General features: G+C 42.9%; 1 protein-coding gene across 2 annotated transcripts in view; it reads right to left on the reverse strand.

The window, feature by feature from the left end:
* The window catches only part of LOC110071156 (C-type lectin domain family 10 member A), a 40,715-nt gene extending 17,099 nt beyond the window's left edge, over window positions 1-23,616 (reverse strand). For both annotated transcript variants that reach the window (XM_078394422.1, XM_073002171.2), the window contains exons 1-5: window positions 23,480-23,616; window positions 22,167-22,242; window positions 19,301-19,366; window positions 13,699-13,812; window positions 4,011-4,109 (exon numbers count right to left, since the gene is read on the reverse strand). In XM_078394422.1, coding sequence (XP_078250548.1) covers window positions 4,011-4,109; window positions 13,699-13,812; window positions 19,301-19,366; window positions 22,167-22,191 — 304 coding nt within the window. In that variant the 5' untranslated portion in view covers window positions 22,192-22,242; window positions 23,480-23,616. The remainder of the gene's footprint in view (window positions 1-4,010; window positions 4,110-13,698; window positions 13,813-19,300; window positions 19,367-22,166; window positions 22,243-23,479) is intronic.
* Between the last annotated feature and the right edge of the window lie 2,353 nt (window positions 23,617-25,969).

Genomic DNA, 25,969 nt, shown 5'->3' on the forward strand with positions numbered 1-25,969 from the left:
TATCTGTCTGTCTGTCTGTCTGTCTGTCTGTCTGTCTGTCTGTCTGTCTGTCTGTCTATCTATCTATCTATCTATCTATCTATCTATCTATTTATTGGATTTCTATCCCGCCCGTATAGACCATAGGTCTACCAATATTGATACTAGCAGATTTTGCACATTTCTTTCATGCCAAGACTAGGAGATTTACCCTAACACAGTGGTCCCCAACCTTGGGCACTTCAATTCCCAGAAATCCTGGTGAGCAGAGGTGGTGCTGATGGCTTCTGGGAGTTGTAGTCCAAAAACATATGGAGGCCCAGGGTTGGGGACCACTGCCCTAACAAGATTAGTTTTTTGCAGGGAGTAGATGATGCCCAGAAAGTGCATAGTCCCAGAAAGGAGAAGTATAAGATTCACAGTCCAGAAATCCAAGGTGTGCATCCCAAAAACACAACAGAGATATTAAGTAGAGCTCGCTCAAGAGGTATGTTAAGAATCTCTCTGAAAGGTCAGCTCTTGAGCAGGCAGGAAAGAATGAGGCCGGGAGGTTGCTTTTCCACTGGGTAGACATGCTCATAGGTTTGCATGTTGTTGCCTGGCAGACCAGATGAGCGGAAGAACATAGAGTGGCTTCTTCTATGGAAAAATGAGAAACCCCCCATTTCCCATGTATTTTTCCTTTTTCATTTCTCTCTAAGGTCTCAGAGCAAAAACACACCATTAGTTTGAAGGAGCTCCAATTCAGAACCCAAAGCTGGATAAAGCAGACCCTTGTTGCTCAACCAGCTGATTACCATCCGGTAGGTAATGCTGTGGTTCTCATGAGATGCTCCCTCTCCCTCTATGCAGATGGAACAATGTCCTGAAAAAAGAGAGGGGTTAGAGCAAGAAGTGTTCATCTTCATTCAGACCACAGGGTGCAGCAGTTTGCTCTGTGAGAACGGTCTAGGCGTTGTGCTCTGTGTGATGGCCTCCTGGCTTATGCAGGAATATCATCCTCTCCTGTGCCTACTAACTCCATCTTCTCCTCCTCAGGCCGTACTGTGTTGTTCGCTGGCACCATAAAATCATATAATAAAAAACTTAGATGGTTCCACTGAATCCAATTTCCTGCTTAATGCAGGATTAAAAATCAAAGGATGCCTCCCTTGTGTCTTAATTTCTCTTGAATACCTCTAGTGTTGAAGCACTCCGTACCTCTCAATGTAATTGGTTCCACTGCTGTACTGCTCTAATAGCATATTTTTTCCACCTGATATTCAACTGAAATCTGGCTTCCTGTAACCTGAGCCTGTTGTTGTGTGTCCTGCACTCTGGGATGATTGAGAACAGGCCCTACCCCTCCTCTTTATGACCACTTATCAAATTTTTGAAAAGTGCTATCAGATCTCCCAGTCTTCTTTTCTCGAGAATAAACATGGCAAGTTCTTTCAGACTTTCTTCCCAGGACCTGGTTTCCAGCCTTCTGATCATCCTTGTTGCCCTCCTCTGAACTTGTTTCAAGTCCAAGATCCTTTTTACTCATAGTGTTGCTGAGCCTGGTATCCTCCATCTTGTAGCTGTTTGTTTGGTTTCTTTTTTCAAGTTGCAGTACTTTGCACTTATCCCTGTTGAATTTCATCATGGTTTTTTTCAGCCCAGTGCTCAAGCCTATCTAGATCATTTTGAATTTTGATTCTGCCTTCCAGGTGTTAGCTATTCCACCCAATTTTGTGTAATCCACAAATTTGATTAGCATTCCCTGTATCCTCTTATTCAACTCATTTATAAAAATATTGAATAGTACTGGGCCCAGGACTGAGCCCTAGCATATCCCACCTCTTACTTCCTCCCAGTTTAAGAAGGAGCCATTAGTCATCACCCTCTGAGTACAATTCTCAAGCCAACTGTGTATCCATTAGACAGTTGTTCTAACTAGCCCACACCTAGTTAGCTTGCTAATCAGAATATCATGGGGCACTTTTTCAAAATCTTTGCTGAATTCAAGATATATTATGTCTACAGCATTCCCTCTGTCTGTCAGGGAGATTACCTGGTCAAAAATGAAATCAAATTAACCTGACAGGATTTGTTCTTGCATTATTTATTATTGCATTATTTTTTAGCTGGTTGCATATTGATCATTTTATAGTCTGTTTCAGGATTTTCCCCTGGATTGATTTCAGGCTGACTGGTCTGTAATTCCCAGGTTCGTCCTTTTTGAAAATAGGTAAAAATATTAGCCCTCCTTCAGTCATCTGGCACCTCATCCATTTCCTATGATTTCAAAAAAATAATGGACAGTGATTCTGGGAGTTCTTCAACCAGTTTCTTGAGTGCAGTTCATCCAGCCCTGGAGATCTGAACTTGACTGTTTATCAGTCTCTAGCCTGAAGGAACCATTAAGTGTAAGGCAGAGATGTCCAAAAGGCATTCAGAAAGTGGCAGAACCTTCTGTGGTGAATGTGGTGGCTGGGCCAGTAGCAGTCACTGCAGTGAGGGATGTGACCAACTCATGGACAGATGTGTGGGTGTGGTCGGTTGATGTGGAAAGACCTCACTCTGACCCCTAGTGAAGGGCGATGCCTGCCTGTGTTTGCATGGACGAAGGAAAATGTGATGAATGGAGGAAGAGGAAAGAATGAGAGAGTAAGGATTTGAACTTCTCTCACCTTCAGTGAAAAGGGGCATCTCATCATTTTGAGAAAACTTCAAAATTATGCAACATTTTACTCTTACCCAAGAGCAGAAAGACACAGCCTTTTTTAAAATGAGCACAAAGCTCTGTAAAAATACAACAACCCTATGACCCATGTGGAAAATGCATATTTAGTGTGAAGAAGCTTGCAGTTTGTGCAAAACCCAAGTCTTTCCATATGGAACAGGGTTTTGTTTTTTGTTTTTCATTTTGCTTTGGGTTTTTTTTTGGGGGGGGTTGCTTTTATGTGCAAATGTGCTCTTGGGAATTTTTGCAGAAAATGCTAATAGCCAGAAAGAAAAACAGGGAAGTTATAAAGAGAAAAAAGGAAGGAAGGAAGGAAGGAAGGAAGGAAGGAAGGAAGGAAGGAAGGAAGGAAGGAAGGAAGGAAGGAAGGAAGGAAGGAAGGAAGGAAGGAAGGAAGGAAGGAAGGAAGGAAGGAAGGAAGGAAGGAAGGAAGGAAGGAAGGAAGGAAGGAAGGAAGGAAGAAAGAAAGAAAGAAAGAAAGAAAGAAAGAAAGAAAGAAAGAAAGAAAGAAAGAAAGAAAGAAAGAAAGAAAGAAAGAAAGAAAGAAAGGAAGGAGTCTCTCCCACTGTGAAGAAAACATTCACATTTTTTAAAAGAAAGAAATAAGGAAAGATTTACATTCCCAGAGGAAAAGTTTAGAAAATAGAAGGAAAAGAGGTTCTCCTGTCACTTGTTTTCAGCTTCGAATATTGTCTTTCAGTGATGTAAGCTGCCTTGGATCCTTTTCAAGGAGAAAGGCAGGATAAAAATAAATCAAATAAATAAATAAATAGATAAATAAATGAAGCGGCCATTGTTTTATAGCCCCTGTTCACTTTGAGAACAAATGCAGTCTTCAGCCCAACATTTCTACTAAGTCACAGGTCTAATTCAGAAAGATGAGCCTTAAACACCCATTAAATCTATTCAGTTCAATGTGGAGAATTCAGTAGCCTGTAAACTTGCCTGTCCCCCTTAAGGCATTCATGAACTCCTGTACTTCTTTTCAAAGATGGCCATAAAGCTGAAGAGCTTCTCACGTTCCACTCTTTCCTCAAATAGAGGAGTCTATAACCCCCTGGTTGTTTTCTACATATTTTGCAGCTGTTCTGACTATTCCTGCAGCATATTAGAACTGTGGTGCCTAACAACCATGAGGAAAATGAGTGATGGATTCTTGGTTCTTCTTCCAATCACCATTGTTCCCATCTAACCCAGTTATTAACTTGACCTTTCTCTAAACTGACGTCAGAGATTGCACATGGATATCTGCTCGGTGGATGTATTCTAGGTAGAGTACCTGGTGGAAAGAATCGGAAATACTTGAATTCATTACCGTACTTACCATCCCTAGTTTCATAGCTTGGATCTTTTGTCATCATAAATTTCTTAACAAGCTCCATTGCATATCGTAGGTCAGCTGTTCTGCTCGCCTCATTCAGACCTAATGGAAAAGGTATAGGTTTCTTAACATAAGTCCTTTTGTATACATAATGTCACGTATTCCCAATATACATATGGTGGACTAGCCACTCTTTGACCCGGCAGAGAGGCACGTCATCCCGCTTCCTGTCAGAAGTGGGTAATCCACCACAAGCTCTGGAGCGATAAGAAGGGAGCGTGGAGCCTGCGGCAGCAGTGGAAAAGTGAGTGGACAGTCTCGCCCCAGGGGTCCGGACCCCCATTATCTCCATATCAGCTGTTGTTCTGCTTTTTGCAAACTGAAGAAGTAGCTCATGACAAAAAAGGAGGGGAAAGACAGTTAAAAAACACACATATAACAATGGAACAATAAATATACATTTCAACTCTCAACAATGAGAAAAAAATCCATTATCATAGAATCATACAATGAAGTTGGAAGGGGCCTCTAAGACTATTGAGTCCAACCCCCTGCTCAGTGCAGGAATCCAGTTCAAAGCAGATCGGACAGAGGGTGGTCCAAGTTTCTTTTGGTGACTCTAGCATTGGAGCACTCAACAGCTGTCAAGGTAATGGGTTCCGCTGCTGTTGCTCTAACAGTTAGGAACGTTTTCCTGCTATTCAACCAAAATCTCGCTTCCTGTATGTAGCTTGAGCCCATTTTTGCCTGTCCTGCACTCTGAGATGATCGAGAACAGGCAGAAAACAAAAGAACAATGGCTTCCAGTAAAACTAAATGATTGGGCACAAAAAGGCCATTTGAAAAGCCACGTCTTAAATGAGCATCAGAAGCACCAGAGTGTTTTTCTGGGATACCCCCAAGCTTCAGTCAAAGACGAAAACACACAGCAAAGTCGTAGTGCACTTTCTTCCAGAAGGCATCCCACGGTGGCCTTGTTTCTTTGCTCAGGCAAGAACGTGAACATACAATGATTGTGTTGATCTGGAGTCACATTCTCCATCAGACATCTCCTGGTGACAGGGGATAATGGGCTAGAATGCTGCAGACCCCCTTCAGGGCAGAGATGCCCAGTCATGAACACAAGGTGAACAGACTTAGAGGGCAACAGTATATGCCCACTTCCTGCTTTCAGAAGGGAAGTTTTCAACTTTACTCTTATTGATCCAATTCATCATTTCCTACAGAGAGTGGCTAAAAAACCCCTTTCTTCTCGGAGACTGAAAGCAGAAGTTTTCAATCCAAGAAAAGCATTACATTGGAAATCAGATCCATAGTCAGAGAGAGCAAGAACGGAACCCAGTTAGTTCAAAGCCTTTGGATTTTTGTGGACAAAAAGAATGTACAAAGAGATGAGAAATGGTTTCAAGATGGCTTTAGGAACTGTTAAGTCATTTAAACTACAATTTTAAATTTTAGATGCAACAGCTAAAAAAACACAACCCTTTCCTTTTTTATTAAAAGAGTATTTGTTGTTGTTGTTTAGTCATTAAGTCGTATCTGGCTCTTGGTGAACCCTTGGACCAGCCCCCCCGTCTTCCACTGCCTCCCAGAGTTGGGTCAAATTCATTTTGGTAGCCTCGATGACACTGTCCAGCCATCTGATCCTCTGTTGTCCCCTTTTCCTCTTGCCTTCACACTTTCCTAAAATCAGTTTTTTTTTTCCAGGGAGTCTTCTCTTCTCATGAGATGGCCAAAGTGTTGGAGCCTCAGCTTCAGGATTTGTCCTTCCAGTGAGCACTCGCGGTTGATTTCCTTCAGAATGGATAGGTTTGTTCTCCTTGCAGTCCAGGGGACTCTCAAGAGCCTCCTCCAACACCACAGTTCAAAAGCATCAGTTCTTCAGCGGTCTGCCTTCTTTATGGTCCAGCTCTCACTTCCCTATATCGCTACTGGGGAAACCATAGCTTTGACTATGAGGACCTTTGTCAGCAAGGTGAAGCCTTGGTTTTTAAGATGCTGTCTAGGTTTGTCATTGCTTTCCTCCTAAGAAGCAGGCATCTTTTAATTTTATGGCTGCTGTCACCATCTGCAGTGATCATGGAGCCCAAGAAAGTAAAATCTGTCATTGCCTCTATATCTTCCCCTTCTATTTTCCAGGATGTGATGGGTCCAGTGGCCATGATCACTCTCATTGTTCACCCTCATTAAGAGGTTCTTTAATTCCTCCTCACTTTCTGCCATCAGAGTGGTATCATCTGCATATCTGAGGTTGTTGACATTTCTTCTAGCAATCTTAATTCTGGCTTGGGATTCCTCCAGTCCAGCGTTTCACATGATATATTCTGCATATAAGTTAAAGAAGCAGGGGGAGAATATACAGCCTTGTCATACTCCTTCCCAATTTTGAACCAATCATTAGTTCCATATCCACTTCTAACTGTTGCTTCCTGTCCCACATATAGATTTCTCAGGAGATAGATAAGGTGGTCAGGCACTCCCATTTCTTTAAGAACTTGCCATAGTTTGCTGTGGTCCACACAGTCAAAGGCTTTTGCGTAGTCAAGCTTGGCATAAGGAGGTGAAAAGAGCATTATTGGTGCGAGTAATTTACTGTAAGAATGTGAATGGCACAACCTGAATAGTTTCCCAATTGCTGTGAAGTTTTCTGTCCAATATATATATTTCTCATTAGATAGATAAGGTGGTCATGCACTCCCATTTCCATAAGGACTTGTCATTGTTTGCTGTGGCCAACACAGTCAAAGGCTTGTAGTCACGCCTGTAACAGACTTCAAAGGAACAGATTTCTTCTGTATTAGACCTAAAGCCTGCTTGCTCCCATCATACATTCCCTTGGTGTCTGCTGCTATCTGTATCTGAGAGCAGAGCTAAAGCCAATAATCGTTAGAACATCTCCTGGCAGCCTGTTGGATTTTGCTACGAGCAACTCAAAGAGCCTGCAAGTTTTACTCAGTAGGACAGGTTTGCATGCTGCCAGCACTCTCCTCTTTTCCTCAATGGCTGGCATCAACTGCTCTGAATGAGCTTTCAACCAGTCTGCCGTCTTTTTGGTCTTCTTGCCAAATGTGGACAAAGCAGTGTTAAAAAATAGCATTCTTGAAATGTTCCCAGCATTCAGATGCATTTGCATCAGCCAGGCCTGGAAGGGTTTCCTCAAGCACTTGGGCAAATTCCTTCACTTTTCTTTGATTCTGAGTCTTGCTGATATCGATACTTGGTCTTCCTTCTTTTTTGTGTGATACAATCTTTGTTCACAGTTTTATTCTACTACACATGAGGGAGTGATCAGTATCACAATCAGCACTCCGGTAACTGCGTGTGATCGTAATACTAGGAAGGCTAGAATGTCTAGTAAAGATCAAATCGAGCTGATGCTAGTGCTTCAATCTTGGATATCTCCAGGAAACTCTGTGTTGAAGCTTTGTATTAAAGGACGTGTTGCTGACACAAACACCATAATAACAGCAAAACTCAAGCAAGCGTTAGCCATTTTCGTTTATCTTCCCAATGCCAAAACGGCCTAGAGAAGTGGGTCAAGAATTATGATCAGCAGCAACTCTAGTGTTAAAGTCTCCAAGAATGAACAGCAGCGCTCTCTCAGGGAATTTTTGATAGTAGCTGCCAGATTGTCGTAGAATTTGTCTTTGACTTCTGTTGTAGACAACAGTGTTGGTGCATATGCTCTAATAAGGATGACCGGTTCTGCTGATTAGTGGAGCTGCAGAGACATATCTCTTTCATTCCCCACTGTAGGTGAAACAATGGATCTCAGCAGAGCATTTCTGACTGCAAAGCCAACACCATATTCCCTGGTCTCATTCAATGATTTTCCCTGCCAGAAGAATAAGAAGTTTTTTCTTTGATAGATCCCATGTCTGGCAATCTCGTCTCATGCAGGGCAACAATGTCCATCTGCAGTCTACTCAGTTCCATGTCGATGACAGCTGTATTGCGGATGTCATCTATTTCCTGCAGCTTGTCAGAAAAGCCAGGGGTCATTGTCTGAACATTCCAGGCGCCCAACTTTAGAGCAGAAGTTTTCTTATGATTGTTGCATGGTGTAGGGTCATCGATCTGCTTGTCAGCTTTCACCCTAAACCCCACACACCCCATGAGGTTAACAAACCGTGGCGAGGTAGCACCATACTGGCTGGGGACTGACCAGCTTAAAGTGGGTGGTAGCTACCCAGTGAGGTGCAATAACCTCTCCCATCATCAGAAGTAGCCCCTAGTGTCATGCTCTATGCCAATTGAGCAAAGACATATAACCGGTAACTGCTACTTCCCGTGTTATTTTAATGCTATATGTGAAGCTGGAGTGTCTTCTCCAGAGCACAAAGCCTGGGTAAAATAATATGGAGGATAAGCTGTTGCCCAAGCAGCAAATCCCCCCTCTCCACGTCACTGAAATAGTCCAATGGAAAGGCAAGAGCCAATACAACTGGTACCAGTGATGTCGCAAGAGTTGCCAGAACGACACGAATTGCCTCGGGGACTCTGGCTCTGCATTTTGCCTCGAAGTTAACTCCTAAAGCCTTTTCCATCAGTGGATATAGCCACAAGGCAGTGGAGGTTTGAAATCGGAGTTTTCCTTCTCCCAAATGGGCTGCCTTCCAAGGCTGACAAGCCTGAACTACCCGGGCTGCTCCCTTCTGCCTCTGTTTCCTCTGCAGGAAAAGGGGAACAAATGTCTAACCCCACAATTAAATGCTGGTTTGTGACTTTTTCTCAAATGCTCTCTAACCAGGGCTTGAGTGTTGAGGCCATTAGTTTAAGTAATTCTAACAGCAAAAATACTTTCAGACAAAGAGTGTTTGACATCAGAGCTCAAACAGATATCGCGGCCTTATCTTCAGTGCAATCTATGAAATGGCTAGCGAGGCCTAAAACCATTTTCATGTATTTATTATTTATTTATTTATTTATTTTATTTGTACCCCACCCATTTGGTCCTACGACCACTCTAGGCGGCTTCCAATACGACATAACAGCAAATAAAAAACAACAAAACAAGAATTATTACATAAAATATCTTCCAACAATTACAAGACAGAAGATAGAGTAAAAAAATAAATAAGGAAAAATAAGGAAAGAAAAAAGATCAAGTATTGACTGGAGGGAAGGCCTGAATAAACATCCATGTTTTTAATTGGTTTTTAAAGATACCCAGAGTAGGGGCCGTACGAATCTCCAGAGGGAGATTGTTCCAGAGGCAAGGAGCTACCGCCGAGAAGGCCCGACTTCATGTTTTTTTCCTTCCGGGCCTCTCTCAGTGTCAAGTTCCTCAGCCTCACCTCCTGACTCACTTGGGTGATCCAGGTAGACCTTGGTGGGAGTAAGCGTTCCGCCAAATGTCGAGGTCCTAAACCATTTAGGGTAGAAAAATACATGCTCTTTCCAATGAAAAAAGATCTTCGTATGGCATTTACCCATCTCCATGTTGAGCTAATGGAGACAAGGATGTCACAAGGCCGATATCAGGGCATTCCCATACAGCATAGACCGTGTATTTCTGGGACAGCAAAAGTTGAAGATCTGGCACATTATCTATTACATTGTAAACTATATGCTAATATCAGAAAATTTTACTTTACACCCTGTTTGGAGCGTTGGGGGATGAGAGTAATTTGACTTATTTACTGCAAGGGGATAACCCCCATTTAACTCGTAAAGTGTCAGTTTTTGCTGTAAAAGCACCAATCCTGAGGAAACAAGATCTTGGTAAAGGGTCTGTTTAGTTGAGATATGCCACTAAAGAGGTTCACTACTTAGGTATAACCACTAACAGGTTACCTGGAGTGTCAATGGGGTTTGCTTTAAATAGTTGTTTTAAATGTAATTTTAATGCACATTTATTCTTGTTTATTATCATTGTATACATTTATGTATATTTATATATTTTGCTATGTAATATTGAAGCCTTTGACTGTGTGGACCACAGCAAACTATGGCAAGTTCTTAAAGAAATGGGAGTGCCTGACCACTTTATCTGTCTCCTGAGAAACCTATATGTGGGACAGGAAGCAACAGTCAGAACTGGTCATGGAATAACTGAGTGGTTCAAAATTGGGAAAGGAGTACGGCAAGGCTGTATACTGTCCCCCAGCTTATTTAACTTATATGCAGAATACATCATGCGGAAGGCTGGACTGGAAGAAACCCAAGCCGGAATTAATATTGCCGGAAGAAATATCAACAACCTCCGATATGCAGATGATACCACTCTGATGGCAGAAAGTGAGGAGGAATTAAAGAACCTTGTAATGAGAGTGAAAGAGGAGAGTGCAAAAACGGTCTGAAACTCAACATCAAAAAAACTAAGATCATGGCCACTGGTCCCATCACCTCCTGGGAAATTGAAGGGGAAGATATGGAGGCAGTGTCAAATTTTATCTTCCTGGGCTCCATAATCACTGCAGATGGAGACAGCAGCTCTGAAATTAAAAGACGCCTTCTTCTTGGGAGGAAAGCGATGACAAATCTTGACAGCATCTTGAAAAGCAGAGACATCACCTTGCCAACAAAAGTCCGAATAGTCAAAGCTATGGTTTTTCTTGTCGTGATGTATGGAAGTGAGAGCTGGATCATAAAGAAAGCAGACCGCCGAAGAATTGATGCCTTTGAATTGTGGTGCTGGAGGAGGCTCTTGAGAATCCCCTGGACTGCAAGGAGAACAAACCTATCAGTTATAAAGGAAATCAACCCTGAGTGCTCACTGGAAGGACAGATCCTGAAGCTGAGGCTCCAGTACTTTGGCCATCTCATGAGAAGAAAAGAGTCCTTGGAAAAAACCTTGATGTTAGGAAGGTGTGATGGCAAGAGGAGAAGGGGACGACCGAGGATGAGATGGCTGGACAGTGTCTGCGAAGCAAACAACATGAACCTGACACAACTCCGGGAGGCAGTAGAAGACAGGAGGGCCTGGCGTGCTCTGGTGCATGGGGTCACAAAGAGTCGGACACGACTAAACGACTAAACACATGTAATATTGAAATGGTCTGTTGACTTATTCAATAAAAATGTGTGATGATGATGGTGACTTTCATTGATGACCATTCAAGATACCGTGTGATTGACCTACTCAAAGAACATCTGAGACCTTTGATGCAATGAAGGCATATGTTTAGATGGTGAAGAACAAGTTCAATAGGAAGCCTCAGATTGTGAGAACAGACAATGGGGGTGAGTATTGTTGTTGTTTAGTTGTTTAGTCGTTTAGTTGTGTCTGATACTTTGTGACACCATGGACCAGAGCACACCAGGCCCTCCTGTCTTCGGGGGGGGGAGTATATCTCATAGCATATGAAGACTTACTTCAAAGAACAAGGAATTCATCATCAACACACAGTGGCGTAAACTCTTGGACAGAACAGTGTGGCAGAGAGAAAGAATTGGTCAATCATGGACATAGTCAGGTGCATGCTTATTGAAGGAAAACTACCTAATAAATACTGGGTAGATGCAGCATTGACAGTCGTCTACCTGCAGAACAGATTGCTGACTAAAGCAGTCAACAAAACATCATTTGAACTTTTGAATTGTCACGTTCCCACCTGCCCCTTGGTTGTTTCACCAAGCAAGAGCTCAAGCTATGTGCCGTTCTGCTGGCACCAGTTGATTACATCAACATTGTTTATTCACAGAGGTTCAGGCATTGTTTAATCACAGAGGTTCGGGGAATCTGTCATTTTCAAAAGAACCAAATAGAAATTGCTTCTTGTTACAGGTGATGAAGGCACAATCAATGCCATTAACTCTTAACAGAACACCCAACTTCATCCACTCACAACTGCCCACTCCCTCTCTCTCTCTCCTCCAAACTCCAAATACCAATCCTCTTTTCTAAATTCTCCAACTCCAATTCTCAGTAATCTCCCCCCCTCTTCCTGCCAAGACTCTTATATCTGGTGACTCCGCCTCTCCAGCACTCTCATTGGTATATGCAAACAATTTATTAATATTCATGACCTTGGTGGATGCCATAGCAGTGCAGTTATGGTGGACTACTAAATATCTCTGAGTGAATCTCTGAGCAACTATTCAGTAGAGCAGTACACTGATTGCAGCAAGAGAGATTTAACCACATTTTTACTTCACTGAAATTAATGGGAAGTCAAAGGGATTAATAAGATATGACACAATCCTATCTCTTGTGGAATACCTTCTTCACCCTATCAGGCTAATTCTGACGTCTCTTTTTGACACAATTCCAGTCGGGGTGTGTGGGTGATCATGGAACAAAGAAAGGCTAATTGCCTTAGAGAGAACAAACTGGTCGACAGCGGATGTCCGAGCCAGCAGAGCCTACAGGTAGCACCCTGAGAGCTCATTTATTTACGTTTTTTCCAATTTTTAAAATTTTTTTAACTTAAGGGATGACAGAAAGGAAAAAGGGAATTGGAATTGATGAGGAAGAGGGGAGGCAATAACATACTTTCATCCATTTTATACCTATTGCCATATCAAGATTTTAAGTTATTCTGTTTACTCTTTTCTGCCTTCTAGATTAAGTTCTCATTTCAGTATATGCTATTCACAAACTGCCTGTTGATTCAGTCCACTTGTTAAATAGATCCAATCTTTCTATTGCCTTTTGCAAGGGATAATCCTTCATGACTTCTGATAAAATGTCCATTTCGGCTATTTCCCGTATCTTTTCAATAAGATCTTGTTTCGGTACCATTGGTCTTTTCCAATTTTTAGCATATAGAATTCTGGCTGCCGTAACTATGTATATAACTATATATTCCTTTGACTTATCTATATTTTCAGGTATCATACTCAATAAAAACAATTCTGGGGTTAATGGCACCTTACAGAGCAATATTTGTTCCAACATAACATGTACTCTTTTCCAATATTGTTTCGTTACTCCACATGACCATCACATATGATAATAGCTTCCCACTTGTGTTTCACATTTCCAAAACTTATTTGGTACGTCTGTATACATCTTCGAATTTTTCTGGGGTCATGTGCCACCTATAAACATCTTATATATATATTCTCTTTAAAGTTCACCGATCTTGTAAGCTTTATGTTATTTTGCCATATTTTCAGCCATTGATCAATATCAATATTATGCCCTATATTTTGACTCCACTTGATCATACATTCCTTAACCATTTCATCTTGCATTTTAATTTCCAACATATAATTATACATTTTCTTAACAATTTGTTCTTTTGAACCTAACAAAAGTTTATCAAAAATCGTTTGCTCTGAGTAGAAGCCTTCTATTTTATCTTTTGTATATCTATTACGTAGCATGATTTGCATAGGCTGTTGTTAGAATTCAGATAGGAATAGTTACCTAATCATAACTAGGATTGGCTAAAATAACCCTTTGATCTTATGCTCTACCTCTAAGTGAAAGGGCAGAATAAGGGGTTATCCTGCCTGCTGGCTGCTGCCACTTCCTGCCAGGAGTGTATGTACGTCACTGGAACAGAATGCAGCTACAGCCTTTAAGCAGAAGTTTCCCACAGGGTTAGATCTCCCCCTCTAACGAGGTTAAGCTGATCCCATCCCATTGTTTAGTTACTCATTATTTGATAGGACATTTTTTTGAAAAATCTTTATACAGTACAGTAATTGTGCATTTATGTAGGTCTCCTTCTGTGTTGAAAAGTGAACATTTATATAGAATTATAAATAATGTTATAATTAAATAAACAAGTAAACTTACACACAAGGGCACTTCCTATTGCCATGACAACAAGGATGATGGTGAATACTATAGCCACATATATACCCATTGGACTTGCCCAAAAATCCTTTATTTTTTGAAACAGTGTTTTTTCTGGAAGGATAAAAGGAAAAGGGTGCTTTAGTGATTAGCAACAAACATACCATAATTGTTATAATCAGTTGTTCACAATTTGAGAAGGGGGAGGGGGCAACACAAAACCCACCTACCGTAAGTGTCCCCCTCCAGTATTTGAAGACCAAACACATACCCTGAGGGGAAACCTGATTCTTCTTTAAATTCAAAAGGAGAATCATGGATCAGGAACTTTTAAAAATAGCAGTTTTCCTCTAAAGAGGGTCTGATGCCAGAACATTACACTAAGACTCCTATAGAACTTTAAAGCAGGGGTCTCCAAACTGTGGCCCGTGGGCCACCTCCAGCTGGCTTGCTATTTTATCTGGCTGATTCCCTTCAGCCCATGTGTGCATGTCTTTGTGGCCAGCAACTTCAGAGGACAGGAGCTAAAATTCTGTCTGTGTCCTGGTGTAGTGTGTGAGAGTGTTGAATATTTCTAGCTGTGGGATCAGGGTTTTTATTCCTTTTGGAGATTGGGTGTTTCCTGTGATCAAGGTGTGTTTTGTTATGGGTGGTTTGTTGTGATGAGGGGGGAGAAGATCTGTGAGTGTGACGGGTATTGTTGGGTAGTCTTTTGTGTGCAGTGATCACCGGTCCTTGTGGCTGGGTAGAGTTCATTGACCTTTTTTTCAGGCTGTATTTTTCAGTGCTGGGAGCCAGGCTTTGTTGAGTTTTAGACTTTCTTCATTTTTGTTGATTTCAATTCTCTTTCATGGCTCAACTGTCAGCCATTAAAATAATTCCTTTTGCTAAGCAGTGTTTATTTACAGTAACCTTGTTTGTCTGGAGAGCTGTAATTGTCATGCAGTGACTTTAGCAAACTGTTCAAGCTTCATTTTTAAAAGAACTTTCATGTTTAGGGCTGCTTTTTCTTTACACACACTGTTGATTTTTGAATTTAGGCATTCTTCCGTCTTGAGAGACTATGGTGTGCTATGTATGGAGGACTTGGAACAGCATCTAGTGTGGCTGAGAAGGCCTATTTGAGAGTGACAATACCTTCCACACTGAAGACAAAGACTATCTGTCCCCTGTCTAGCTCCCTGATTTTGCTGGTTTCGGGACTGCCTCTTTGCCTCGGCCTGCTGGACAAGGGTCTCTTCAAAATGGGAAGAGGCCATGATGCACCACCTGCCTCCAGGCTGAACGCTCAAATGTCAGAGTTTCCTATCTATTGAGGTCCATTCCTAAGATCTTCAGATCCCGCTTACAGATACCGTTCTATGGCAGCTGTGCTCTCCCTCTGGGGCACTTTCCCCACGCTAATTCTCCCTACAGGAGATCTTTTGGCATCTGACCATCAGCCATTCTCATGACATGCCTGAGCCAACTTAGACGTCGCTGTTTCCTGCCATGCACAAAGGGTCCAGGACTCACTGCAGTTCAGGAGTGTGCTCAGGACACAGGCTCTATAGACCTGGATCTTGGTCTATGCCATCAGCTTCTCATTAAGCCACACTCTCTTTGTGAGTCTAGAGAACATGGTTGCTGCTTTGCCAATATGACTATTTAAACATTTATACATTAAGAGCCTTGCTCAGCTTCTGGAAACTTAAGACTGTGGCATCCTTTATGGAGTCAGTCCATCTCATAGAGTTTTCCTCTTTTCCTGCTTCCTCCCACTTTCAAAGCAATATTTACAGCCAGTCTTGTTTTCTCTTTATATGCCCAAAAGTAGGATAGCTCTCATTCAAGCCAAAGCAAGTCTACAGTATGCTAAATGAGTTAAAGCATAGAGGAAAGAAGGGGATCAACATGAAAGAAATGGAGATGGATGAATATAGCAAGTACTAGCCATCCTTCCCCCCCACCCCACTGTGTTCTATTTTTCCCTAGTATTATCATCTTTTCCAGTGAGTTGAGTCTTTTTGTGGTATATTCATGGTACAAGAGCATCTATTCAGTCCCTTTAGCTTCCAGAAAGAGTTGAGGCTTGATTCAGTTTAGGTCTTGGCCTTGGTCACAACAGACACATCCTGGCACATATGTGTCTTTTCTGCTTCCTTCATAGATGCCCTTCCAATTCTCCGCTTTCTGACTTTTTTTTGTTGCAGTCCCAGTTTTGACTGGTGATTGAATCAAGGTGCAGAAAATATTTAACAAATTTGATTTCTCATTGTCAATGCTATGTTTCTACAATTCTTCTGTAGTCATTATTTTTTTTTCTTAATGTTCCAATTGCAATCCAGCATCCCCCCTTCACCTTCATCAGAATTTTTTTGAAGTCAGTGCTACATTTTCAGGAATTAATTGTCACTTCACCCAGGAGAAAATTGATTGTTTTAGCAATAATGAAGGCAGAAAAACTCTTGAAAACCAGATATTTGGTAGGAACAGTAGTGTAACATGATACTGGCAGAGGATCTTTCACTCAAGCTAACTCTTGTTCACACTATGCAGAAGAAGGCTGTAGTAGACTATCTCTCAGTATTTCATACGTTCCTAAAAACTGTCCAAACAAAATAAGAGTGAGTGAGGCGCTTATTTAGCTTTGGTTGCCTCCCAAACCAGATGATGCTTGGCCATTATCTGTTCAGGGAATGCAATATATGTTTTCATTCAAAATCTGGCCCATGGTGGTTCCTGTGAAATCAAAATTGAGCTCCAGACCCACCAGCCTTGCCTGTCCAAACATGTCTTGTTTACACAAGCGAGCAAGTACTTCTTTATTCGGGAAGGCTTTTCAGCTAGTGACTTCCTGCTAAACACAGGGCTTCTAATGGGTGAGTGTTGTCAAGATTATGGCAGGTCAAAGGCCCACACAAACCACTCCGCCACACTATCCTGACTTTCCTGGTGCGGGTGACATCCAATGGCTGGGAAAAATCTTCTTGTTTGGTTTCTTTCTACCATTCTGAACCACGCTGACTCCCAAGTGCTTTAGGGAATGCTAAAACTCACAAGTTTGCACAGTCTTGCCAAGTAGAAAAACCGAAAATATTCGCAAATACAAAAGTATCCAGTAGATGCCCAAGGCAAGACCTGGAGTTACTGTGTCTCCCTGAAAATAAGGCAGGATCTTATATTAATTTTTGCTCAAAAATCCTCATTAGGGTTTATTTTCGGGGAATGTTTTATTTTATAGTCATGTCATCTTCTGGTTGCTGCACAAGGGTGGAGGGTGGGGTTTAACTTAACTGGGGCTTATTTTGGGGGTAGGGCTTAAATTACGAGCATCCTGAAAAATCATACTAGGGTTTATTTTCAGGTTAGGTCTTATTTTCGGGGAAACGGGGTTTCACCAGGAAAACCCCTCTCTTCACAATATATGCAGATTGCTGTGGAAATTTTACTCTTTTAATGAAGAGGTTGTAAAAAGTAAAAAAAGAAAATAAAGTTTAAAAGAGCTTCAAAACTTAGTACAAAAAGGTCAAAAGGAATTAATAAATTGCATACACAATACTTATTCCAAAACATTTGACACTAAGTCAATTCTAGAGGAGTTCTAATAGAAAAGAAGAAGACCAGCTATTCTGTATTAATATTTACAATCTAACAAAAATGTGGCATCATTCCAGAGTGGATGCAAAGTACCGACTGAGTAGCAAGACAGCAATCGAGCATAACTGTCTCCTCAGAGAAGCTAAGCCAAACTAACTAAATTATCCATGCCATTTTTATATCCAACACTCACCTTTCCCGACCTTTTGAGGGAATTCCACTATCTGATTCTCAGTCAGCCTGACCCTTCCAGAAGGGAGTAACTTTTTCCCAATGTAACTTCAGTCACCCTGCTACTACCCCCACTTTTTTGGTTAAGCTGAAGCCAGTGGAGACACTGCTCCCCATCTATTAACACCCAGCTGTTTCCCCAATTAACGGGCAGCTCTTGTCCCTCTTTTCCACTTTTCTCTGGCACAAATCATCAGGATTTGATAGGGCAACTGAACCTTGTTCACCCCTCTTTTGCCACTCTCTTGACAGGTGTACTTTTTAGTGATTGTTAAGTTTAATTGACATGCTATTACAATTTACAGGCTGAAATCCTGTTGCTTTAATTTATGCTACGCAACGCCGGTGACATCATCAGCCATGGCAAATTTTTGGAAATATTCCTCCTGAAAGTCCCGAGCTGCCCTTGGGATCCCTGTTATCATGGGAAACTACTGTGGGCTGAGGTATTGAAGGAAACCTTTAATTTCTCAAAGTTGATACTGATGGGATAAGTCTACTGCCAGTAGTAATTTTTGGATATTAAATGATTTCCCTCCCTTCTTCCTCATCTTGCGGCCCCCAATGACCTCCCCATGATGACAGGGATCCCCTGGAAGACTCAGGGCCTTCACAGGGCAGCAAGGGGACAGAAATGGGGATTTCTGAAAAATTGTTGTGGCTGATGCCATCATCGGCCTTATGCAGCATGAGCTAAAGCAGTGGTTCTTAACCTGGACAATATCGACCCCCAGGGGGCAATTTTGTTTTTCAGGGGGCGATGGAATAAAAAGGGGTTACGTGGGGGCAAAGGAACAGAAGGGGGCAGTAGGGAGTAGATGGAGTGAGCCGCCACCACCGATGGCTGACGAGCTGCCACTTTCGTTGGTTGGTTCTTTCATTCTTTCCTCTTTGGGCGTTCAATGGGCACTGAGGCTGGCTTCGCCGGATGTGTGCATCTGTGCGCTCCCAGTCCCTTTCTCACTGTCTCCCTCCAGCTCCCACTGTTGCCCCGCTGCCACCCCCTTCCCGCTACTTCCCTACACTCCCTTTGTATGAGGACTGAGTGGCACCTGGGTGTCCCTTCCTTTATTTCTATCTGAAAAAATTTTAAACTGCATCCCAGCGTCTGGAACTCCCTGCCACTGGAGACCAGGCTGGCCCCATTCATTGCTATCCTTCCGTGACCAGGCAAAGACCTTTTTCTTCAGGCAAGTGTTCCCTCAGTAAACCAGCTACCCATGTGTGATTTCTAGATAGTTTGCTATTCATTACTATTTTGATTGATTTTTTAGTATTGCCGCGCTGCCGTCCCTTCCACCGCCGCAGCGCCACTGCCAGGAGGGGGGCGATGATAACTTGTTAAAGCACTGAGCTAAAGCAACAGGATTTCAGTCTCTGTGTTTGTTCAAGAGGCAAGATGAGGCAGCAGGTAGTGTTGGACTAGGACCCGAGAGACCTGGGTTCCGTTTCCTGGTTGGCCATGGAAACTCGCTGGGATGAGGGCAGCAGCAGTAATGACTTGGGAAGTTACTTTAAGAAATAATTGCAATGACAGGCTGTAGCAGCAGATGGGAGACTTCAGCTTTAGAACTTAGCTATTCTGATGAGCTTATTGAATCCCCTGAGCTTGGCAAGCTTGGCATGCTTTTCTGTTCAACCTTCACTTCTTGTCCATTTGTCTTTTCCGCCCCTGTGAACTCTGTGTGTGTGTGTGTGTGTGTGTCTGTGTCTGTGTCTGTGTGTCTGTGTGTCTGTGTGTCTGTGCATGTTTGTGTGTATGTGTGCATGTGTACGTATACCACTTCCATACTTTCTCCTTTGTCATCTGCAGGCTTGGCATCATCAGACTTCCCCTTGGCATCTTTGTTCTTGTCTGCTGCAGATACAAAAGAATAGGTCTCCTATAAGCATTAAAATCATTATAAAGTAATATTCAGTAAGGCTGCCCTTAAAATCCCCTAGAAGAGGGTACAGTGGGCCATTTGGGGCCAATTCCATCTCCCAGACCTGACTGGCGGGAGGCTTCTTTCAAAGTCAGAAGGTGACCAGAACACCACGTCTCTCTCGGGCTCTTGGGATGGGATGGGTACAGTGCCTAGAAGTTGCCCACCCTGACCGAGAGTTTGTCTCCACCACTCTGCCAGCCTCATGACTCCGTTTTATATACTGGGTTTGTGTAAACTGTGGGAGGAAGCCTAATTGGGCTGCCCATCCCAGGACTGACATATAAGAAGTCCCAGGGTGGTATTCAGAATCCCGTCCAAGGATGGCTTCCACATTTGGGCACCCCACGGACAACCGGGAAAGGCACTGTGCTGACCAGGGCCTTTGATTTTTTAGTGAGCTAATGAGCATATTTGCTTCAGAACTGTATGCTTAGGCAATCCACAGAGCCGGTTCCTTTGGCTCCAGGAACTATACCATCCCTCAGTCCTCACGACTCATTCTGAAACAGTGGAAGAATGGGATCCCTATCAAGAACGGTTGAGGAGGAAGAGAGGAAAAGAGAGACAGAGAGAGTGACAAGGTTAAGTACTCTCATCCCCAGAAGCAACCCATGCAAGCAAGCTTTTTGACTACCATCCCTCTCTCCTCTTCTTCTAGGGACAAATGATGCTATCAGACACAGGCAGAACCATGCTGTTCTGCGCAAGAATGGAAAAAACTTGGGGCATGGTTGATTTTTCCATTCCTCCTTCCTGTTTTTCTTGAGGTGACAAAAATACTGATTGAGCTGATGGTGTTGTAGGGGAGAGTTTAGCATCTTAGCCCAAGGCCTATGCTGTCAGGATGTGTGTGAAATAAATCACTTTTAAGTAGTTAGCAGAGTTCGGAAAGAAAATTTACACTTTCTCTTCTCTGGATGGCAGTGAAAATGATAAGACAGAGCGGAAAAGTTTTGCTCTGAAAGATTGCAGCAATATAACTCACGGACAAACTGTTGTTTTTCTCAGCGAAGGCTTTTATCTTGTAGTTTCAGGAAAATATTTACAGCAGCTATTTACAGCACTCCAGACAGCAAACCGACAGCATCCACACAGAAACTCCACCCACAGAAGCATGGTACCAATTTGGTTACTTTTATATCCATCGTGCTGATGCAATCTTGCTACCTGGATTGCATCAGATGTACAGTGACTCATCAGAGTTCCGCTGCACATGTCCATCATGTCATAACATTTCTTAAAGAGACAATATTCCCCAGTATTCAGACCAATACTCTGACACATGCTTCTGTGAAACAGAATAATGCAATTGGAAGCAGTCTGTAAGGCCCTCGAGGCCAACCCCCTGCTCAAGGTAAGCATTCAAGCCAAATGAGATCTGATAGATGACTGTCTCACTTTCTCTTGAATACTTCCAGCGATGGAGCACTCACCACCTGCTTCCAAGGGACTCCTGGCAATTAATGGGTTGCACCTTGGGGAAGGATATTCTTGCTGGAAGTTGTGTAAAGCAGTGGTGTAAAGGGCTTTAAACTAAATTCTAACAGGGAGTTGGCTGGTTTTCCAGAAGACAGGGAGACAAGCAATCTGGATGAGAGAGTCAGTGGTGAATTGACAACTGGTACAAAAGTCTGCCAGTGGAGGGGAAGGGACCACAAGGAAGCAACTTAAGGAAAATACTCATGGTTTCAGATGTCTCTATACCAATGCACTGAGCATGGGAAACAAATGATGTGAGCTCAAATACTTAGAAGAGGAAGGCAGATATAAGGGGGTCGGTCAGACACATATCTGAAATGCAGTGGGCAAAATGATTTCAGCACAGAGCAAAGGAGAGAGGAATTACAGTGATGTCACTGTAAAGGGTCTACTGCAGTTCTCCTAATCAGACTGAAGGTTTAGTTGATGCTTTCCTAGATCAACTACCAAATTTATGAAGAGGAAGGGAGGCATCAACTACTGTGGTATCTGGTGGAAATCCAACTCTGCCAAATTCTTCTATATTTTAATATGAATTTTCTTGCATCAAACAGTGTCTAAGGAAGTGGACTTCATCCACTTGACATTGTTTCATTTTTCAGGTGCCTTTTTTTTTGTCTGATGGAATTGCAAAAATAAGTTTTTGCCTAACACGAAGAAGAATTTCTTGATCATAAGAGCTGTTTGACAAAGGAAGGTGGACTCTTTTCCTCTGGAGGTCTTTTCCACAGAGTTTAGGTGGTCATTTGCCAAGAATGATGTCTCAGTAGATTGCCCACTTGAGCAGGGGTTGGGCCCAATGACCTTTGGCATCCCAAATACAGTAGCTCTATAATTCTATGATTCTATATCTGGATGAGAGAGTCAGTGGTGAATCAACAACTGGTACCAAAGTCTGCCAGTGGAGGGGAAGGGACCACAAGGAAGCAACTTAAGGGAAACACTCATGGTTTCAGACATCTCTATACCAATGCACTGAGCATGGGAAACAAACAATGTGAGTTCAAATGCTTAGCAGAGGAAGGCAGATATAATTTAATAGGCCTTCTTAAAACCAGGTGGGGTCAGACATATGTCTGAAATGCAGTGGGCAAAATGATTTTGCAGTGGGCAAAAACTGGAAAGAAGTGGAGGGATGCAGGATTCACTCTTTCTTCTTTTCCTCTCTTTGATCCTTCCGGAGCTGAAAGAAGCCAGATGGGAGGTCTGGAGAGCTTCTGTAAGAAGAGAATAAGAGTGGAAGAAACTTACCTGCTGGGGCTTTTTTGGGTGCCATTTTATCTTCTCGGTGTCAGCAGCCTTTTCTTCCACATTTCTGTTTGTGAAGCTGAAGAATGGAGGAGATGGTTCAATTGCTACCCTGAGACTAAGGCAGCACAAAACAAAGGTAACGTTTTCTATGGCAAAGTTTGGAGGAGTGGGTGACTGACGAAGGCTATTTCAGACTGGGCAAAACTGAAGGAAAGCTCCCAGACTTCAGATACAGTATTGCTTGCCAACCATTGCAGTCCGCCCTGTTTCAGGTGCCCCAATGGTGTTTGTTCCTAGTTTTATTCTGTAGGTGCATCTGGGTGGGAGAGACCAGAGAAGTGAGAGGAGATGACCGATCTGTGTGTGGAGTGAGCCACCTCCCAAAGAATGGCAGAGGCCTGAGCCCTTCCTGGACCTTTGGCTACCTGAAGTGACTGAAAAGCCTCAGCAGTGCCACCCAAGGGCCTCGTCCCCCTCTGCTTTGTGCTTCAGTCGCCAGGCTCCCTGTCTCATCCCTCCACCTCCCTCTGATACCCCTCCCTGTACAGCCTGGTTGATGGGCACTAAGTGTGTGTGTGGGGGGGCAGCTGAGCAAGATGAGAGCCGTTCCCATATAGCTTAGCTAGAGCGGAGGATCAGCCATGAGCTGCCCAACAGGGCAGGGAGTCTGTGTTTTACCTGAAATCCTAAGAGAATTGTGTCACCTGAGACATTACTGTGTTTGGTGATGAAAGATAGTCCTGATTCTGACTCAGGCTGGAGAGCGGTACAGTGGGGTCTTGACTTGAGAACTTAATCCGTATTGGAAGGCGGTTCTCAAGTCAAAAAGTCTGTAGGTCAAGTCTCCATTGACCTACAGTGCATTGAAAACCGATTAATCCCATAACAGGCCGTTTTTGTTCCATTTTGGTTTTTTTCTGGTCTGTAAGTCAAATCTCAGGCTGCAAGTCAAACCTAAATTTTGTGGCCAGAGAAGTCTGTAACTCAAAAAGTCTGTAAGTCAAGCCGTCTGTAAGTAAAGGGTCCACTGTATTAGGGACAGCCCGTGACTGGAAGCGAGATGTTCGCAACTGTTGTGTGCATTGGATCAGCCTAAGAGGAGCTTATTTTCCCTATCATATAAAATAGCTTGACCGGATTAGTGGTTGGTCGTCAACATTGAAGGATGCCATTCCTTGATATCTGCGTCCTCCTTGCCAACCTGAACATGCTTTCAGCTCTAATGAGGAGCTACCACTAACATGTGTTTCCATCCTCTATGTAAAGCAGGCAGGCGGGCACATGGGAATATCATTTCCCCACTCGCTACTGACCGTGTGTGGTTTTTTTTGGATTCTTGCCCTTCAGCCAGTCAGTATCTCTTCTCCATTCCTCTTTGTCTCCCTGCAGCGGCACCTTCTTTCAGATGTTTCAACCCCCGTCATTTATGATGTAAAACCCTCCAGAGTTCTTCCTGTTTAGATGCTGCTGCTCTCTGATTGGTCTCTTCGTCTGCTTGGAATATAGCTGTCTTGCAATAGAGTTGGGGAAATCTTTTGCTCCCACAGTGTACTTTGTGAAATAAAATTCTCCAGCATCCTTAATGAAAAAAATTGAGAAGTAAAGATACTCCATTTTAAATTGGATGACGTAAAGCCTTTCTGACTTGTAACTGTTTAAGAGCCGGTAGTTGCTAGAAAAGCAGTCTAAATTGAGCAGTACAGACAAGTCACTGTGGACAGGGATTCAAAGCCAGACTTTTGTTATTGTTGTTATGTGCTGTCAAGGCGGTTCTCACTTCTGGTGTTTCAATAAGTGAGCAATATTCAAAATGTCATGTCAATAACCCTGCTCAGCTTATTGGAAGCTCAGGCCAGTGGTTCCTTTATGGCAGTGGTTCCCAACCTTTTTAGCCCCATGGACTGGCTGGGGAAGGCGTGCTTGTGTGCACGCTTGTGTGCATGCGTGAAGGGCAACGCAGCACTTTTGTGGATATGTGCATCCTCGTGGGCGTGCACGTGCTTGTGCGCATGCACAACGGGTGGCACAGCGCTTGTGCAGGTGTGCACTCACGTGCAGGTGCAAATGATCTGTGCAGAGGGGAGTGCATGAGGGGGGTGGGGAGGTCGCTCTCCATGGTCTGGTCCAGCTCAGGCCATGGACCAGGGGTTGGGTTCCTCTGCTATCCGTCCACCTAAGTTTTCGTCTTCCTCTTTTCCAGGTGCCCCAACCTTTCTCAGCATGATTTTCTTTTCCAGAGCATCCTGCCTTCTCATTATGTGCCCAAATTGGGGCTCAAGAACACCTGGAGGGCCACAGTGACACCCTATCACCCAGGCTACACAGGAAGGAAAAATCTCTTCAGTTCTGGAGTCTTTCAGTGTGAATTTGCCACGCTCGCTGTCTGTGACATTGAGTTTCATTGGCATCACAATCTTAAAGTAACTCACCTATTTCCTCTTCCAGTTCATTAAGCATTAAGGCCAACACAGCTAATTCAGTTGCAACCCTGTCAGCATCAAAAATTGTTTCAACTTCTAAAATAAATAGCAATAGTTCAAGTCAAGGGAATTTCTCTTGAGCAGTTGTCTTGAAAGCCATTTTCTACCATTACTGGGATGTTTTGCACAGAACATTGCGCACAATATAAGTTTGGATGAGTGGCAACAAATATGGAAAAACAATATAAAACTTACTAAGTCAGTAGCATTTGAAGAATACACACACACACACACACACACACACACACACACACACACACACACACACACACACACACACACACAGAGGTTCCTCGCTTAACGGGCGCCCCATTTAACAACGAATCTGGATAGCGACGATTTTTTTGCGATCGTTTTTGCGATCGCATTGCGATGTTTTAAATGGTAAAAAATCGCTTTGCGATGATCGGTACACTATTTCGCATACCGATTTTCGCATAGCAATGTTTTTAGAACAGCTGATCGGCAGTGTCATGGTTTAGGTTATTGAAGCTAAAATGTAATTTCTAAATGGGATTTGTAGTCATGGAATGGTGTAGAATAAATTCATCTTAGTCTGTGTCATTTTACTAGAAGCATTGAGAAATTGTTTTCCCTTACAGCTAGCTAGGAATGTTATCATGTAGATCAGTGGCCCCCAACCTTGGGCCTCCAGATGTTCTTTGACTACAACTCCCAGAAGCCTTCACCACCACCTCTGCTGGCCAGGATTTCTGGGAGTTGAAGTCCAAGAACATCTGGAGGCCCAAGGTTGGGGACCACTGATGTAGATAGCTTGGCCAAGGCCGAAGACGAAGAGCCGAGTCATAACATCAAGGAAAATGTCAACAACACCTGCGATTCTCATGAGAAAATGAGGTGGAGAGAGATAAGCAATCCTTCATCCTGATTGGCTTACGCCAGTGGAGAGTGCAGAAGGAGGTTTTTCCAGCTTGTGAAGAAAATGACAGGATGTTACAGGGAGAGAGACTCTTTCTTAACTCATTTTTGGATTAATGGATTTTACCATGGATTTTTGATTTTTGAATGGACTTTGGAGTTCCTAATGCTAAGATGTAGTTCATAGTAGGAGAATAGAAAGGGGGGCTTAGCCTTACCTTCCTTTCTAGTTAGTAGGATTTTCTTATTTTATTTTTGTAGCTGGAATTTGCTAGATTTCTAACTACTTTAGTTATGGAAATGTTTTTGAATGCTATGCTTTGCAACAAACTGAATTTATCTAAGTCTTTATTTTTCTAATAAAACAATAATACTTAAAAGTTATCCTTGGTCTCTTGAACAGGTAACCTGCTACCATACTTATTTTGTTTTCTTTAAGGCCAC

Source organism: Pogona vitticeps, chromosome 5 (assembly GCF_051106095.1).
Source record: "Pogona vitticeps strain Pit_001003342236 chromosome 5, PviZW2.1, whole genome shotgun sequence".
NCBI classification, from domain to species: Eukaryota; Metazoa; Chordata; class Lepidosauria; order Squamata; family Agamidae; genus Pogona; species Pogona vitticeps.